The following is a 19948-nucleotide window of genomic DNA, read 5'->3' on the forward strand; positions in this document are numbered from 1 at the left end:
TTAACAACCAGGCATCCTCTACTGACGGGATGAGATCAATATCCTTCCAGGATACCCCGGCCAGGTCGATTAGAAAGGCCTGCTCGCTGAAGTGTTTCAAGGAGCGTTTGACAGTGATGAGTGGAGGTCGTTTGACCGCTGACCCATCACGGATGCAGGCAATGAGGCAGTGATCGCTGAGATCTTGAACGTAACGACCGAAAGAGGATAGGAGAGAATTATCTCCACAGAAGTTGCTGACGCCTTAATTGGGGAGGACGGACTTGTGGTAATGGCTGGAGCAGAATAAATGGAATGGTATCAAATACATGGTTTCCATTTGCGCTGTTCCAGACATTACTATGAGCCGTCCTGCCCTCAGCAGCCTCGACTGACTGACTTGTCTCCTGTGGCCTACCAGCCCAGTATCAGCTTATAAGAGTAAGTCTGTAAGGCTTTTGCGAAAATATATTAATCACAAAATATGACACCTAAGTCAACACATTTCATTCAATGGAAAATATATGTATCAATGTATTGATGCATGAGTCAATACATTGCATTCAATGCAAAGAGATATCCCACTAGGCACACCATGTCATTTCAACGTGGATAATTGGGTAATATTTGTTGAGACGTTCATCAACTTATATTAAATTCAAATCACATTGTATTTGTCAAATGCGCTGAAAACAACAGGTTTCACCTTACAGTGAAATGCTTACTTACAAGCCCTTAACCAACAATGAAGTTTAAGAAGATACAAAAAAAAGGTAAGAGATAAGAATAACAAATAATCAAAGAGCAGCAGTAAATAACAATAGCGGGGCTTTATACACGGTGTACCGGTACATAATCAGTGTGTCAATGTGCAGGGGCACCGGTGTCGAGGTAATTGAGGTAATTATGTACATGTAGGTAGAGTTATTAAAGTGGCTATGCATAGATAATAACAGAGTAGCAGTGGGGGGGGGGGGGGGGGGTAGCCATTTGATTAGATGTTCAGGAGTCTTATGTAAATAAACGATAAAATTTAAGACGGAGAATAGTATGTTCATTACCGGAGATAAATAACGAAGTTCGCGACCTCATTCACGCTCGCCACAATAGCACAGCCAAGTGGGAGCCACCTAGAAAAACAAAAAATTCTAGCTCATTTTTCAAAAAACAAGCCTGAAACTCTTTCTAAAGACTGTTGACATCTACTGGAAGCCCTAGGAACTGCAATCTGGGAGGTATTCCTTTGATTTTCCCATAGACAGCCATTTCAATGAGTGGTGACCTAAAAAAAAAAATGTTCCGGATGGACTCTCCTCGGGTTTTCACCCACCATATCAGTTCTATTATACTCACATACATTATTGTAACAGTTATAGAAATGTTAGAGTGTTTTCTATCTAATACTACCAATTATATGCATATCCTAGCTTCTGGGACTGAGTAACAGGCAGTTTACTTTGGGCACCTCAGTCATCCAAACTTCCGAATACTGACCCCTATCCCTAAGATTAATACTTTTTATAACCAGGACAGGACGAGAGATTGTTAACTTTAACACTTTTTATAACCAGGACAGGACGAGAGAGTGTAGACAAGAGACAGCAACATAGAATACTAAGAGACAGCAACAGAGGGCAGACAAGAGAAACAGCAACAGATGTCACAGAAAAAGCGATGGAGAGAGGGGTAAGCACACAGTAGACTGTATCACTTAAAGCTGCTCTATGGACTCTAATTACTGTGCTCTGTGTGTGTGTGTGAGGGTGTCTGTGCACTGTGGGATTCTTTAATCAGTTTGGCTTATTGGTCAGAGCCTATGTTTGAAGTTGTTGTGTGGTTTTTGGCAATACACTGTAGATGTAAATGTTCCAGAGTAGAGAGTAGAGATTGTTCCAGAGTAGAGAGTACCCACATTAGCAACTGTAATTGAGTACTAGCGGTGTCTGCTGTGGCAGGTGGGAAGGTGCAAGTTACCTGAAAAATATCTAATCTCTCAATGTCCTAATCTCTCAATGTTCATCTCAAACTGCGCCAAATTCATGCATTTAGCTGTTGAAAATTATTTTATTTATTTTTTTCGCTTGGGAGTATGCCCCTCAACCCCCCTAATGGCTTTGGGCTAAGTCCTAAATGTTTTCAAATCCTAGAAACGCCCCTGGGCGAAGGCATACTCTACCTTTACAGTCGACATTCCCGTTTAACTCGTTCAATAAGGTGAAGGAAAAAAGGTTAGGAGATCTCAATCATAGACAGACTGATTAGACACAAGGAAATCCTGCCCATAATGTGACAGGAAGAGAACCGTCCTGAAGTTCACAACATTTTGTAATTGTGTAACACCATCTTGAGATTGGTAAATACTGTTCAATCAATTAGTAATAAAACCGATACACGAGTGTAACACTGGAAAGTGAGTAAGGTGCTATTTATTTGAAGACCTTCACTGGTAAAGTATGATGTAGCCTACATATGAATGTAATGGTCTGCTTTCCAAAGACAAACAAAATAGAGCGTGCATTTATATATTAAATGTTCTAATGCCTCTATTGATATGGACATTTGAGAATATAAGACAGTTGAATGTCTCCCATAATGGATTAATCAAACAGGTTACACACTTACAAGTAATGTTTCAAAGATGTAACTGCAGATCTAACTGTACGGGTCATCTCCGAGGTAACCAGGTTAAAACACACAACCAACAAATTAAACATTTGATCGTTACATTCATGTCCTTTTTAAAAACATAATACTTAGCAATATATTGTCATCTAACAAATTGGGCCAACACCTCAGCCTATAACTTTGGTTAATAACTTTAGACAAAAATGTGTTAATAACTTTGGTCCTAAGAAATGTGATATAAAGAAGGACAAATTGCATTGCTGTTCAATCTATGGAAAGCCAAGTGTGTCATATTCACTGTGCTTAGGGGGAAACATACTGTATACATGTAAACATGTACTGTCTATATGAATAAAATGTATCTATTTCAATTAGATAAATGTGCGATTATGTCAGTGGTCTTGCTAAATGTACCTGTGTCATGTTTTTTAGCACGTTGGTAAATGCATATGGGGTAAATACATATTGGGGAGGGTGGGGGGTGCATACCTGCTATTTCCTCAGAGTAATACAAGCATTAATAAATGTCATTATAAATGAAACATACAAAGTGCATTTCAAGGGCAGTTGTCTAAAGCTCCAAACTCTCCTGCATTAAGCACACATTTTCTGCCAGACATTTTACAAGTTTAATGGTGTTCCTTGAATATCAGACTTTAGGTTAAGTGGGTTCATTGGAACGCTATGGCTGCGTTTACACAGGCAGTCCAATTCTGACCTTTTTTCCACTAATTGGAATTTTGACCAATCAGATCTGAAAAATAGTTGATGTTAAAGGTCTGATGTGATTGGTCAAAAGACCAATTAGTGGAAGATCAGAACTGGTCTACCTGTGTAAATGCAGCCATTGTGACGTCTACATCTGATCCAGCATGACCCAAGATGGCAGACGTAGCCTACATGAGCTTGAGTTCTTTATTAAAGTCCCTGTGCAGTCAACAATTGAATTGTCCTGTGTTTTATATATACACTGCTCAAAAAAATAAAGGGAACACTTAAACAACACAATGTAACTCCAAGTCAATCACACTTCTGTGAAATCAAACTGTCCACTTAGGAAGCAACACTGATTGACAATAAATTTCACATGCTGTTGTGCAAATGGAATAGACAAAAGGTGGAAATTATAGGCAATTAGTAAGACACCCCCAAAAAAGGAATGGTTCTGCAGGTGGTGACAACAGACCACTTCTCATTCCTATGCTTCCTGGCTGATGTTTTGGTCACTTTTGAATGCTGGCAGTGCTCTCACTCTAGTGGTAGCATGAGACGGAGTCTACAACCCACACAAGTGGCTCAGGTAGTGCAGCTCATCCAGGATGGCACATCAATGCGAGCTGTGGCAAAAAGGTTTGCTGTGTCTGTCAGCGTAGTGTCCAGAGCATGGAGGCGCTACCAGGAGACAGGCCAGTACATCAGGAGACGTGGAGGAGGCCGTAGGAGGGCAACAACCCAGCAGCAGGACCGCTACCTCCGCCTTTGACCGGTCGCCCACACGACTCCATACACGTAGTCTGCGGTTGTACGGTAGAGAAATTAACATTCTATTCTCTGGCAACAGCTCTGGTGGACATTCCTGCGGTCAGCATGCCAATTGCACGCTCTGTCAAAACTTGAGACATCTGTGCCATTGTGTTGTGTGACAAAACTGCACATTTTAAAGTGGCCTTTTATTGTCCCCAGCACAAGGTGCACTGTGTAATGATCATGCTGTTTAATCAGCTTCTTTATATGCCACACCTGTCAGGTGAACAGGGATGTAAACAAATTTGTGCACAAAATTTGAGAGAAATAGTACCCGCAAAACACCAGTCTCAACGTCAACAGCGAAGAAGCAACTCCTGGATGCTGGCCTTCTAGTCAATTTTGTATGGATTACCAGTACCACATGTTCTAGTGTGTGAGAGGTTCAGGGGGATTTTAGTGTTTATTTTCTTTACCACATTTTGCCGGTTTCCATCAGTTTTTTTCAATCTAAAATCTATTTAAAATCAAACGAAAAGTTGGTGAATTTGAATATCAATATCAGGGTCAGGTGGCCGTGAAAGCTGAATGACCTGACGATAGTAAATGCCAAGTTAAATACTGTAAATACTAAATATGAATACATTGTCTTAGAAAATACAAATACCAAAATCTAAATCATAAGACAAACACCAAGACCGTAAAAAGTGTACCCATATGGAGATCATTGTAAGTTATTAATCACATCATCCGAGCATGTTTACCTGTAACTGAAGAAAATCATTTATAGCATGTTCATATTGATAAATATGAATTCAACCAACATATTTCTGTAGAATGCAATGTATGGACTTTCACCTCCAGAGAACAGTATTTTGTATTTCACCTCCAGAGAACAGTATACACACAAACAGGACAGGTGCATACACACTCGGCAAAAGAAGGTGAAGCTCTCAATACACACATGACTGGAGACGGAGACATGCTAAAAGGTACAATGCACAGACAAGACACAGCCGTGTCACTCTACAAAACCCAGACTGGGTAGTCTACCACATACTGGAATAAGATTATAACATTTGAGCCTGAGGACCAAGTATCTAAACCACCAAGTATCTAAACCATAAACCAATTAACTTGGCATCTAACACATCTCTCCCCATAAACGACCACGTATTAGACTTTGGAGTCTAGTTTGCGATAGAAAGTAGCTGAATAAAAGTGGGTTCGTGCTGTGCTATGTCACAATGACATGTCATATTCTCAAATCTCTGCAGCAGTCTGCGCTCACCCCGGCCAAAAGATTGGATAATAATCAACAATCGTCTTGCTGGAAGTGTACTACTTCAATATTCTGTTTCCCTATGCATCAGAGGTGCATGTTCAATATTGGTCTTAGTTCAACATACTGCATGATTACAGTAGATACCATCTGTTTTTCACTGAAGTCGTCGACAGTATCCCTCCCACTATTGATAAGGCAGATCCCTCTTTTCTTACGCACTTACTTTGTCAAATCAAGCCGTAATAACACAACACTACTTCATATGTCCCGGTAATAGTAGTAGTATCAAGTATACTGTATGTATGAGTACCTTCTAGACAAGATGCTGTAACGGTTCTGTAACTCTTCTGTAACTGAAGACTAACCAAAGAAGATTTTACAAGTTTGCTCATCCAAGTGGTCTGAGGAATCACAGTATCTAATTTCCTTTTTTATATATATCTCATTTGATCCATAATCTCCTCCACAATCTTTTCTGCACTCTTCTCTGTGTAATTCAGGAAACAGTGCATCCCAAAGCTAGTAACGATAACTTTCTGACTACTTGCAAACTGGCGAAACATCAACACAATGTTGCAAAACTGCAGTGTCACGCTGTTCTACTGTAGGTACCCTCTAGAGCAGGGGTGTCAAACTCATTCCACGGAGGGCCTAGTGTCTGCAGGTTTTTGTTTTTTACTTTCAATAAAGCCCTAGACAACCAGGTGTGGGGAGTTCCTAACTAATTAGTGATGTTAATTCATCAATCAAGTACAAGGGAGGAGCGAAAACCCGCAGACACTCGGCCCTCCGTGGAATGAGTTTGACACCTGTGCTCTAGAGAAAACATACTGTATGTTCTCTCAGAACAGAGATTCTGTAACACTCTTGTAACTGGGGCCTAACCAACGAAGATTTTCCAAAGAAAAACTCCAAATCACAAAGATAATATAAAATGTAAAAAAAATTGTCCTGAGGTGCCAAAATCAATTGTACTTAGTTTGTGACTCTGCAGAACACTCCCAATTTCAGCTATGCATGAGATCCTCATTGGGGGGCTCTGGATTCAGACTGCGTGTTTTTGGAAGGACCTCGAACGGACCTGGCGCACTCAGGAACTGGAACATCGAGACTAATTAAATGTCTACTTCTTCTGGTGTAGAAAACAGCTTAAAGTCGGGTATATTATTTGGATAGACCGGTTGACAGCCACGCTAAAGGCAGGGTGACAGCAACTCTTTGTTTATGGATACGGAGGGGAAAGTCACAAGTCCAAATGGTTTGAACAAACAGTTTTGCAGAAACTCCCATGAGGACCTGACTTGTTTTGTAAGAACTACTCGCACACACTGTCCCCACCGTGCCTAAGTGCTATTCCTCCCCCCGAGACCACAGGGCCGGGCCCCACACTCTGTGTCTTCAGACTCACACTACCACACACCTGTCCTGTACTTACAAACGTTTTTTTGGGACAAACACTAATTCTATGAATTGTACACATATACTGTACGCACACACGCACATACATCCTCATTGGAACACTCCCACGTTCCTGAACAAAAACCTCCAGTGTCTAAACCACCTGACCTACTTTACGCGAGTGCATCTGCACTGAGTGTACAAAGCACTAAGAACACCTGCTCTTTCCATGACATAGACTGATCAGGTGAATTCAGGTGAAAGCTACGTATGATCCCTTATTGTCACTTGTTGTCAGTTGTTAAATTCACTTCAATCAGTGTAGATGAAGGGGAGAGACATGTTAAAGAAGGATTTTTAAGCCTTGAGACATGAATTGTTTATTCAGAGGTTGAATTAGCAAGACAAAAGATTTAAGCGCTTTTGAACGGGGTATGGTAGTAGGTGCCAGGCACACCGGTTTGTGTCAAGAACTGCAACACTACTGGGTTTTTCAAGCTCAACAGTATCCTGTGTGTATCAAGAATGGTCCACCACCCAAAGGACATCCAGCCAACTTGACACAACTGTGGGAAGTATTGGAGTCAACATGGGCCAGCATCTCTGTGGAACACTTTCAACACCTTGTAGAGTCCATTCCCCGAAGAATTGAGGCTGTTCTGAGGGCAAAATGCATGGGTTCCTAATGTTTGGTTTACTCAGTGCACGTGACCTTTGATATTTAGGTTATAAATCACTCTTGTGTGTGGATTTGCTGTAACTACTTACTACTGAGAGGGTTTTTATCACAGACTGAATTTAACTGCATTGATTATCTTAATAACTATCACTGTACTGAAATAAAGAGAGAGAAAAAAACCAACTTCAAACTGATATCTGGTAGTTTGCAACATTTTTGTATTTTTACCACTCACAACAGCTTCATAAAGTCCACTGTCTCGTTCCGGTTGGTTATTCAAGAGCAGAGAGACGTTTTCCTCACTAAACTCAGTGCTGTTGTGGACTGTCCCGACTCCATTTATGTATTTTTACTAGATTGCCTAAACTGTTAAACTTCCACATAAAAGCATTGCACTTTTGCCGTTCTAAATTTAACTGGAGATCCAGATGAACATCCTGTCCCTTCAACACTTACACAGAGGTCACAGCACTGGATAAAGAGATAGGAGACTTCATGTGAAAAAAAGATGAAGAATATGTTTTTTTTTAAACGATGTGACAAATAGATGTATGATGTCGAATTTCGCAACGCAACCTCCAAAAGGAATACGTGCAAATTGATCTGACACATTATCCCCTGATTTGCAAAAACAATGTATTTGCACATAATCAAATTAAATCAAATGTATTTATGGAGACCTTTTTACATCGGCACATGTCACAGTGCTATACAGAAACCCAGTCTAAAACCCCAAACAGCGAGCAATGCAGATGTAGAAGCATGATGGCTAGGAAAAACTCCCTAGAAATGCAGAAACCTAGGAAGAAACCTAGAGAGGAACCAGGCTATGAGGGGTGGCCTCTTCTGGCTGTGCCGGGTGGAGATTATAACAAAACATGGCCAAGATGTTCAAATGTTCATAAATGACCAGCATGGTCAAATAATAATAATCACAGTAGTTGTCGAGGGTGCAGCAAGTCAGCACCTAAGAAGTAAATGTCAGTTGGCTTTTCATAGCCGATCATTAAGAGTATCTCTACCACTCCTGCGGTCTCTAGAGAGTTGAAAACAGCAGGTCTGGGACAGGTAGCACGTCCAGTGAACAGGTCAGGGTTCCATAGTCGCAGGCAGAACAGTTGAAAGGCCAAGGTATGTATAGTTTTTGTGTGCTCTAGGGCAACGGTGTCGAGATGGAATTTGTATTTGTGGTCCTGACAACTGGACCCTTTTTGGAACACCATTATTTTGGTCTTACTGAGATGTACTGTCAGGGCCCAGGTCTGACAGAATCTATGCAGAAGACCTAGGTGCTGCTGTAAGCCCTCCTTGGTTGGGAACAGAAGCACCAGATCATCAGCAAACAGTACACATTTGACTTAATATTCTAGTTGGGTGAGCAGTGCTGCAGACTGTTCTAGTGTCACAAAGTGCCACAAAGTGCCTAGAGCACTAGTAAGCCGGTGACTCAGCCCCCGTAATATTGTTAGAGGCAGAGAAACCCAGTGGAGAGAGGGGAGCCGGACAGGCAGAGACAGCAAGTTCATCACTCTTGTGATGCTACCATGCGTTGCTACCATGTTGCTACCATGCAGTGTTGTCATGTGTTGCTACCATGCAGTGTTGTCATGTGTTGCTACCATGCTGTGTTGTCATGTGAGGCTGCCGGACTATTTGCATTGTGAGCCCCCCCCCCCCCCCCAACCCCCCCGCAACCCCTCTTTACGCTGCTGCTACTCTCTGTTTATCATATATGCATAGTCACTATAACTATACACTCATGTACGTACTACCTCAATTGGGCCGACCTACCAGTGCTCCCGCACATGGGCTAACCGGGCTATCTGCATTGTGTTCCACCCACCGCCCGTCAACCCCTCTTTTACGCTACTGCTACTCTCTGTTCATCATATATGCATAGTCACTTCAAGCATATCTACATGTACATACTACCTCAATCAGCCTGACTAACCGGTGTCTGTATGTAGCCTCGCTACTGTATATAGCCTGTCTTTTTTACTGTTGTTTTTATTTCTTTACCTACCTATTGTTCACCTAATACCTTTTTTTGCACTATTGGTTAGAGCCTGTAAGTAAGCATTTCACTGTAAGGTTTACACCTGTTGTGTTCGGCGCACGTGACAAATAAACTTGGATTTGATTTGATTTGCTGTGTTGTTGTCTTAGGTCTCTCTTTTATGTAGTGTCGTGGTGTCTCTCTTGTCGTGATGTGTGTTTTGTCCTATATATCTTTTTTTTTTACCCCATCCCCCATGGGAGGCCTATTGCCTTTTGGTAGGCCGTAATTGTGAATAAGAATTTGTTCTTAACTGACTTGCCTAGTGAAGTAAAGGTTAAATAATAATATGTATAATAATTACGCTACTCTGCTGAGGTAAAACCACGTGTGGTTCTTATGAGGACGACCACATCTAATGTTGGCTTCAACTTGGCCTTCCATACAAATCCTTAACGAAGAAACCTGCTTTTTGGTCAGTTTCTCGTTAATAAAATAACGATGGTGAGATTAATGCTGCCGCTATTCACGCATGAATTGTGTGCCTGCGTCGGCCATATAGCTGCGTCAAGAAAAATCGCCATGCATGAATCCCATCTATTTGGTCAGGGTATTTCCACATGATTCTCACATATTTTTGAATGTAATAATAATTAGAATACTAAGGTCTAAAAAAGTTATTATTCTTAAAGTGGTAATGGCCTACTTTTTATTTACACTTTTGCATACTTTTTGGGGGGGAAGTGTGTCCTATATTAGGCCATCTATATAAATTAAACAATTGCATAAAATTGAGGTCCGTGAAAATTACAATTAAGTGCTTGAAAAAGTCCCTGAAAGTCCTCGAATTTGACTTGCCAATGTCTGTATGAACCCTGCTTAAAGGATGTATTGTCCTACAGTAGACCTATGTTGTTATAAAGGTGGAGTTATATATTGACTTTTACTCCTCTATGTACACTGCATAAACATCTATGAAATGTTTGTTTCAAATCATTTTGAAACGTTTATCCCAACGTCACACATTGGCCCCGTTATTTATAGAAAGACCCCATTTGCAAAACGGTTTAAAGATGAACTGATCAAAAAGGTTAGCTGCCTTCAGAGCATCATAGTCGCAGCCTTTGTTAACAACTAATACAGACGTACCTTTGCAATAAAGAACGAGGATATGATGCACACGATTTCAACTATTCCGTTTCATAAAACACTCCTTTTCAGCAACTTTATGAAGTAGAAATCCATGAAGGTGCACAGAGAGTGTGTCAGGTTTTTCAGCCCACCTGTATGCGGTCGACTGACAGACATGTCCAAAAATGAGTTGAGCTACGCATGGCGGTCTGTGGTGTGACTTTCTGGTAGTGAGAAGTTTCCCATCCTTCAAAATGACCTTGTGGCGCAGTTTCCTGTTAGTGACTTTCCTGTAGCCTTACTGACACTTTGCTAACTTTTCCTCACAGTAAGAGGCTACGTTAAAGTGTCACAATCCAAAAATGGCTATATTACTCAATTGTTTATGTTTTTGTTTAATTTTAGTCTTTGTAATCCAACATGTACAGCTTCAAAATATGTTTAAATCTAAAGTATATTCAAAAACTGTTGCCTTGAAGTTACTTCTTCTTCCTCCACTAGCTTTTTACATCCATGACCGGAAATGTCACACAGGATTAACACATTCTGTTTGCAATTCTAACATGTTCCATGGCATGCGAAATGATTTGATAACCTGTTTCCAAATCCATTTTAAATGTACTTAGGAACAGAAAATGAGCACCAAACTCAAGAGTTTGTGAAAGCAAAGACGGGGTAGAACGCATTTTCATGTTACAAGCCAATTTGTGTTACAATGAGATTTTGTTATTGTGTAATTATAGTATTTTCAACATGTACATTTCCAGTAGGGCAGCCCCTACCAAATTACTGACACACAAATAGGGGATTCGGTGTAGTAATTAAAGTAAATCTTAAAAAATGACTGCTCTATAACTGTCACGTTCCTGACCTATTTATGTTAGTTGTTATGTGTGTTAGTTGGTCAGGACGTGAGGTTGGGTGGGCATTCTATGTTTTCTGTTTCTGTGTTGGTTTTGGGTTGCCTGGTATGGCTCTTAATTAGAGGCAGGTGTTTGGCGTTCCTCTAATTAAGAGTCATATTTAGGTAGGCGTTGTCACAGTGTTCGTTGTGGGTGATTGTCTCCTGTGTTTGTGTATGTCGTTGCGCCACACGGGACTGGTTTCGGTTTGTTTGTTAAGTGTCATTTATGTGTAGGCTTTTCCCCTGTTCGTGCGTTCTCGTGTGTTATGTGAGTCCGTCGTTCAGATCTGTTCTACACCGTTTATTTGTTTTGTTAGTGTATAATCAAGTTCGTGTTTTTCCCGTCTTGTCATTAAATTCATTATGTATTCAAACTCCACTGCGCCTTGGTTCAATCCCTGCTCCTCTTCGGATGAAGAAGAGGAGGACAGCCGTTACAATAACTTTGATACTTTTTTTATTTCAAATTAGCTTATGTCGTTAAAGATCTAGAAGACAACATTCAAGTTTTCCAGTGAAAACCTAGACAAGTTGAAGACAAAATATCAAACCTCTCCCACAGTTAATAGTTCATATCGACAAAGCACTCAGGCTTCGAGGGCAATGGCAAAATCATGATCAGACCTGGCTTCAAATATTTACTTTTATGACCAGTTTCCCAGACACAGATTCAGCCTTGACATGGACTAAGAAGCACTTTCAATGGAGAATCTCTCCATTAAACATGTTTTTTAGTCTAAGATGAGGATTTATCTTTGTCCTGGAAACCTGCCCCTTAGCGTTTGCTTCAGTCTGTCTAGACTGCCAGATGGGTGGAGTTTGCCGTTATGCGACTATTCGATTGGTTCCTTTGCGCCAGGCAAGCTCAATCAAGGTCGGGATTGGTTTTTTTATGATTCCAATTGCATTTGAACCCAAGTCTAATCATGGACACCACACAGTAATCACATTTGCTTCCTCTCAAAACATCTCAGCAATACCAACAGTCCGTGTACATTCTCCCCTGTAAACCAAATGAAGGCATGGGTTAATATTCTCATCTAAAGCCATGATTAGGTCTTGACACACCTCTCTCAACTTAAGTTACCCCATCCGAATTTCCCCAAAACCTACTTTACACATGAAGCCATGGTTACCACCAGAGGAAGAAATAGAAGCTTGTACTCATGTGAGTCCCTGGGGGTGCATCCCAAATGGCACCCTATTCCATATATAGTGCACTACTTTTGACCAGAGCCCTATGGGCCTTAATCAAAGGTCAAAGGTAGTGCGCTATAGGGAATGGAGTGTTTTTTGACTCTATGTTAAGGCAATGTGAGTCCCTGGGGGTGCATCCCAAATGGCACCCTATTCCATATTATAGTGCACTACTTTTGACCAGAGCCCTATGGGCCTTAATCAAAGGTCAAAGGTAGTGCACTATAGGGAATGGAGTGTTTATTGACTCTATGTTAAGGCAATGTGAGTTCCTGGGGATGCATCCCAAATGGCACCCTATTCCATATATAGTGCACTACTTTTGACCAGAGCCCTATGGGCCTTAATCAAAAGTCAAAGGTAGTGCACTATAGGGAATGGAGTGTTTTTTGACTCTATGTTAAGGCAATGTGAGTCCCTGGGGATGTATCCCAAATGGCACCCTATTCCATATATAGTGCACTACTTTTGACCAGAGCCCTATGGGCCTTAATCAAAGGTCAAAGGTAGGGAATGGAGTGTTTTTTGACTCTATGTTAAGGCAATTTGGTGTCTAGAATAGGCCTAGAACGTATCTTCCTTTTAGCATTGAACCTTCTAAATGGCTGTTTATGATTATTTACAAAAATATTATTTCCTATCAATGTGCTTATAGCCACAGAAACAACACATGGCAAAAGGACTGAAGAGAGGCGAATCGGACAAAAATCGTAATTGTTAAAATCACAATCATAAAATATGAACAGAAAGCATCATTCGAACATTTCATCCAGTGTTAAAGTGCTTTAAGTTGGGTTAAAAGCACAAATCTACACACGTTCCAGTAATGTTAAGGGCTCGAAACGTTCCTAAGGTGCAAAGGTACTTAATAAAGTGCTAACTGCATTCCTCTGTATCAACAATAACAGATATAGCTGTGCAGAAAATGCACACTGACGCCTATACCCAGCACCGTATAATCGTCTTCTCTCGCCTTCTTCGTATGCAGTCAAAGTCCACAACAGGTCGACATTCTTTTTTGTATTGATACATTAGTGTTATCATTTCAACAAAGTGCTTCAAGCTAGCATATTCTACAGTACATTGGCACGTACCAATAACAAAATCAGAAAACGTTCTAAAGTGTTAAATATTTGTATGTTTTTACAGTGTATTTATGGACGGATGTCCAGTACGTTGGCAGAGAAGCATCAGTACAAAGGCTGAATCCCAAATGGTACCCTATTCCCTATATAGTGCACTATTTATTTTTTTACCAGGGCCGGTAGGGGACATAAAGGGAATAGGGTGCCATTTGTGATCCACCCTAAGCATTCAAAGCCTTTCCAGGGGCTTCCCCCTCTCCAGCCATAACACACTTTGCTCCTCTATATTTCTATACGTACCAATTTCATGTAAATAAACAACAAGCAATGAATTAATCATTTGAATATTTGTAGTAAACTGGAACAGACCCTGCTTAGAATCCAGTGTATGCCAGACCTAGGTTCATATACTATTTACATCTTTCAGATATTTTGAGTTTGCTTTAGTCTTACTGAAGTGCCAGATGGGCAGGGTTTGCGGTTTCCGGACTATTCTATTGGTTCCATTAAGCCAGGCAAAGCTCAATCAAGCACGGACAAAAGTATTTGAAATGATTTCCAATAGTATTTGAACACAAGTCTGGTGTATGCGTCTCAGTGTGTGGGCTCTCAGACATTGCTGATGCGGACACTGAGAGGGCTACTGTCTCTGACCCTCCCTCTCCCTTCCTCTCCTCTCTCCCTGTAGCTCTGCTCCAATCGGATCTTCTCCGGGTCAGTCCCCTCCACCCCCCCTCCTACTCCTCCTCCGTTGCCATGGTAGCTCTGTGGGCGGGATGTTTTGAAGAGGGGCGTGGTCTTGGTTTTGGCCACTTTGTCGAAGAAGGCAAAGTCGGCCACGTACTTCCCTGAGGGGGAGAGGGAGACCACAGGAGGGAACTCGTACCCCCACAGGATCTCGTCAGGCAGGTAGGAGGTACGCACCTGGCAGGTGGCTGAGGTGGGCTCTACCGTGGCACTCATGATAACCAGCAGCTCAAAGTCCGCCAGCTCAGGATCTGTCCATCCCCCGCCTGAGGAGAGAGAGAGAGAGAGAGAGAGAGAGAGAGAGAGAGAGAGAGAGAGAGAGAGAGAGAGAGAGAGAGAGAGAGAGAGAGAGAGAGAGAGAGAGAGAGAGAGAGAGAGAGAGAGAGAGAGAGAGAGAGAGAGAGAGAGAGAGAGAGAGAGAGAGAGAGAGAGCACAAATATCTCAAATTAAAGGCCCTGACACACACACAAACACACAGATCCATTCCCGTAGTTCTAGGCTGGTCCCAAATGGCACTCTATAACCTACACAGTGCACTGCTTTTGACCAGAGCCCATAGGGTCCTGGTCAAAAGTAGTGCATTATATAGGGTATAGGGTGCCATTTGGGACGCACTCACAGCTCCATTCCCACAGTAATAACCAGGCGTACCCTTGGCGGCCCAGGCCCTGAGCGGGCTGTTGTCGTCTATGATGTGGTAAAATGTGAGGGGGAGGATGAGGAAGGGGCTGTCGCTGGACGTGTCCACCTGGAAGGGAACGTTCCTCTGGTCCAGACGCACCGTCTCCCCCTCCTTAGTATGAGATGTCTGCAGCAGCTTCCCCGTCACCTAGGGGGCGCACACAATCCCTAGGGCAGGTGTTTTCAAACTGAGGTCTGCGGACACCCGGGGTTCCACAAGGGGGTGCCAGGGGGTCCGTGGAAAATGTTTATAAATAAACAAAAAGCATTTTTTTCTTCTTTTTTTTTACACTAAATTAAATGTTGTTGTTTTTATAATACCTACAGAACATGTGTTTGGTAAAATATTGATCAATCTTCATATCTTTCCTATCCTCAATGGCAATTACCTTTTTTGATCAGTATATAAATAACCTATTTTGTATTTTCCTGTCTCACTCTGCCCTGGGGCCCCGACCTCCAGGGGGCCCCAACTAATATTATTAGCGGCAGGGTGCAAAGGCCCCCAAACAAAACTCTAGCCCCAGAAGGCTAGAGCTGGCCCTGCTCAGACAGCATATTTGTGTAGAATAGTAGGACATTTACTTAAAAACTACACAATTTTCTCTCAGACTCATGTCCTCACCCAGAGGCTCATTCTATTTGGGGTCCTTGACGTTAAAACGTTTGAAAACCCCTGCCCTAAGGGGTCACGTTTGGTTTTGGAGGGGATCAACTCTCCTCATGTGTTTCTTCTTCTTCATTATTCAGACAGGTTGTAAAAGAGAAAGCTAAGTGGGATAGATCCTTTGCCAAGATAATCCATCTACCTGACAGGTGTGGCATAGCAAGAAACTGTTTTAAACAGCATGATCATTACACAGGTGCACCTTGTGCTGGGGACAATAAAAGGCCACTCCAGAATGTGCAGTTTTGTCACACAACACAATGACATAGAGGTCTCAATGTTTTGAGGGAGCATGCAATTGGCACGCTGACTGCAGGAGCTGTTGGCAGAGAATTTCATTTCTCTACCGCAAGCCACCTCCGATATCATTTTAAAGAATTTGGCAATACTGTACTTCCAACCAGCCTCGCAACCGCAGACCACGTGTAACAACGCCAGCCCAGGACTTCCACATCTGGCTTCTTCACCTGCGGGATCATCTGAGAATAGCCACCTGGACAGCTGATGAAACTGTGGGTTTGCACAAGCAAAGAATTTCTGCACAACCTGTCAGAGACCATTTCAGGGAAGCTCATCTGCTTGCTCGTCATCCTCACCAGGGTCTTGACCTGACTGCAGTTCGGCGTCGTAACCAACCTCAGTGGGCAAAAGCTCACCTTCAATGGCCACTGGCACGCTGGGGAAGTGTGCTCTTCATGGATGAATCCCGGTTTTAACTGTACCAGGCAGATGACAGGCAGCAGGTATGGCGTCATTTGGGCGAACGGTTTGTTGATGTCAACGTTGTGAACAGAGTGTCCCATGGTAGTGGTGGGGTTATGTTATGGGCAGGCATAAGTTACGGACAACGAACACAATTGAATTTTACAGATGGCAATTTGAATACACAGAGATACCATGACGAGATCCTATGGCCCATTGTTGTGCCATTCAACCGCCGCCATCACCTCATGTTTCATCATGATCATGCACGGACGGCCCCATGTCGCAAGGATCTGTACATAATTCCTGGAAGCTGAAAGTGCGACAGATCTTCCATGGCCTGCATACTCACCAGACATGTCACCCATTGAGCATGTTTGGGATGCTCTGGATCGACATGTACGACAGCGGGTTCCAGTTCCCGCCAATATCCAGCAACTTTGAAGAGGAGTGGGACAACATTCCACAGGCCACAATCAACAGCCTGATCAACTCTATGTGAAGAGAGTGATCACACCAGATACTGACTGGTTTTCTGATCCACGCCCCTACCTTTTCTCTAAGGTATATGTGACCAACCGATGCATATCCTGTATGTATTCCCAAGCATGTGAAATCCATAGATTAGTGCCAAATTAATGTATTTCAATTGACTGATTTCCTAATATGAACTGTAACTCAGTAAAACATATATATACGTATATATTGCATGTTGCATTCATATTTTTGTTCAGTGTACTTTACACTTGCTGTTGAACACACACACACACACACACACACACACACACACACACACACACACACACACACACACACACACACACACACACACACACACAGTTGAGCAGTTACCTGGCACCCCAGCAGCAGGCTCTTCCGCATGTTGGCCACTCGGATCATGAGGCAGGGCCGGCCTTCGTGACTGGACACCACGGCGTGCTGGCTAAACTTCACCGTCTCACCTCGCTTCTTTGGCCGAGCCACCTGAGGAAAGCAGTGAAGACTATTGTACCTTGAGTTCAGGTATTGGTGTCAATTCCATTTCAATTTAGTCAATTCAGGAGACATTCAACAATTGAAGTACACATAGAAGTTAATGGGCAATTCAACTGACTGCAACAATGTGTGTATCAGAGATTTCATTTGGCGATGATGACCCAAGTGATGTAAGAAGGTATAAAGGACAAAACACACCGTGCCAACGAACGTTTGAAAGCAGTGGGTGGTCACGCAATCACCAGCTGGGAGTCCATTATTGGTGGAAATTCAAAATGTAGAATAGGCGGGGAAAAGAACAGAACATGAGGGCAAATGTTCTGTTCAGAAGCGATAGGACGGCCATCTGCTGCTTTTAACCGTTCATTGGCACGGTGTGTTTTGTCCTCAAGTGCAGTGCTCAGTGAGCCATACTGTACCTTGGCGAGGAAGGTTCCGGTGATGAAGATCTCCAGCACCATGGTGATGACGAGTTGCAGGATCAGGAGGATGATGGCGGCTGGACATTCCTCTGTGATGCAACGGAAGCCGTAGCCAATGGTGGTCTGGGACTCCAGCGAGAACAGGAATGCCCCAGTCAGCGTCTGCATCTGCAGCACACACGGGGTGTGGTTCGACGGCGGGTTGAACTCTGAGAGGGCCCAGGAGAGAGAGAGAGGGAGACAGAGAGAGTAGAGAAAGTGAGAAAGAGAGAGGAGAGAGGACAGAGAAAGAGAGGAGAGGGAAAGAGTGAGGTGAGATGAGAGAGAGAGCAACGGGAGATTGAGAGGAAGAAAGAGAGAGAGGACAGAGGCCTTTTCTCAATTAGATTTGCTCAACTCCTGCATCCTCTCTCTGTCCTCTCTGGCCTCCTTTGGAAAACGGTCAAAGGTAATCGAAGAGAGGCGATGAGGAGAGTGAACGTGGACGAAAATGCGCTTGAATGAAATGAGAAGGTCCTTCTCCACTCGCAGGTCATTTACAGGGCTGGATCCCAAAATACATGTGTGAAGTGATAAAAACAAATTAAGTTAGTTGTGGAAGCCATTTTGTAGGTATTAAGATAAGTAGCATACTGTTTTAAAATGTGTGCATGCTTTTCTCTTTCGACAATACAACAGCTGATTCAAAGGGGGTGTGGCAGATATCAGAACTCTTCCGCTGTAGGATACACTTGTGCTTCCTCGCCACTTAGGAGGCTATCGAGGAGGGGAGGACCATCTTAACCTTGCCTACTAAAGAATTGACACACTCCTCGACCACTTATTGGTTTCCGGGTCACGGAGGAGAGAGGTCGGAGGAGAACAGACAGAGGACGGACTTTTGCCCAAACAAGAAAAAGGCCAGAGAGTGAGAGGAGAGATTGGGGAAGGGGCTCTGGTCAGAAAGAGTGCAGTAACTATATAGGGAGTAAGGTGCCATTTTGGACAGCCAATGTACGTTACACAAAACTTAGTTGGCGGTTTCCGCTTAGTTGCACTGATCTAAAACCACAGTGGGACAGCGAATTGTACTGTATTATTGAGGATTTTGAAAAAAGTCTCCATTCTCTCCACTCTCTCACCCAGCAGATCTCCATGCACTAATGCCACCAGGTACCACAGAACCCCGAACAGGAACCACGTCCCCGTGAAGGTGAGGGTGAAGAGAAAGAACTTCCACCGCCACTGCATATCCAGGAACGTCGTCCAGAGGTCACGCATGTACAGGGCCGACCGCCCGCTGATGTGTTCGATGCGTACGTTACTCCGCCCATCCTTGGACAGAACACGTCTCCGCCTCCTCAAGGTCCCGCCCCCGCCGGAGCCCCCGGCGCCCAGTAGGGGCTTTAGAACGTCTGTCTGCGTCTGCGAGTGACACACCTTTTGAGGGGAGCAGCTTCGGGAGGAAGGGGGCGTGGCAGATGTCATCTGTCAACGCAACAGGAAGGAAGGAGAGACTGATTAGGGGACGACTTTGTCACAGTAACAGGGCATGAAATAATAACTGTGAATAAAGTTTAGGCATCCTGTAGTACAGATGTTAACCAGTTAACCAGTGCTGTTAAGATTATATTCTGAAACCACACCAGGAGCAACAAAAGAGCATTGCAATTTATTAACATTTAGAAAGTCACTCGAGCTTTGGTAGACAAACATCAAAACCAGTTGTCAGAGTTGAGTCTCAAAATGGCAATGTAGGACTATAAAACGCATTACTGTACTTTCGCATTACAACAGTAATGCGAAAGTACCGCGCTGTAGCCTTTAAGGAAGAGGGTACCATTTAAGATGCAACTCAGGTTTCTGTGTCGAGTTAAAAAATCTTTGCTGGAAGATTGCAGAACAGATGAAGACACAAACACAACATGACGAGGGACCAAACAAGCACATGCTGTACGAACGCAGATTCCACACACTGTGTGTCCCAAATGGCAACCTATTCCCTCGCTA

The 19948-nt window shown here is 43.0% G+C and overlaps 1 protein-coding gene across 3 annotated transcripts in view; it reads right to left on the reverse strand.

The window, feature by feature from the left end:
* Positions 1 to 11901: 11901 nt before the first annotated feature.
* Positions 11902 to 19948, reverse strand: part of LOC129824463 (ATP-sensitive inward rectifier potassium channel 10-like) — a 12913-nt gene continuing 4866 nt past the window's right edge. For 2 of the 3 annotated variants that reach the window (XM_055884154.1, XM_055884153.1), the window contains exons 2-6: positions 19081 to 19426; positions 17957 to 18168; positions 17394 to 17525; positions 15143 to 15320; positions 11902 to 14756 (exon numbers count right to left, since the gene is read on the reverse strand). In XM_055884154.1, the coding sequence (XP_055740129.1) occupies positions 14353 to 14756; positions 15143 to 15320; positions 17394 to 17525; positions 17957 to 18168; positions 19081 to 19426 (1272 nt within the window). In that variant the 3' untranslated portion in view covers positions 11902 to 14352. The remainder of the gene's footprint in view (positions 14757 to 15142; positions 15321 to 17393; positions 17526 to 17956; positions 18169 to 19080; positions 19427 to 19948) is intronic. The other variant, XM_055884155.1, reaches the window with a different exon arrangement.

Source organism: Salvelinus fontinalis, chromosome 26 (genome assembly GCF_029448725.1).
Source record: "Salvelinus fontinalis isolate EN_2023a chromosome 26, ASM2944872v1, whole genome shotgun sequence".
NCBI lineage: Eukaryota > Metazoa > Chordata > Actinopteri > Salmoniformes > Salmonidae > Salvelinus > Salvelinus fontinalis.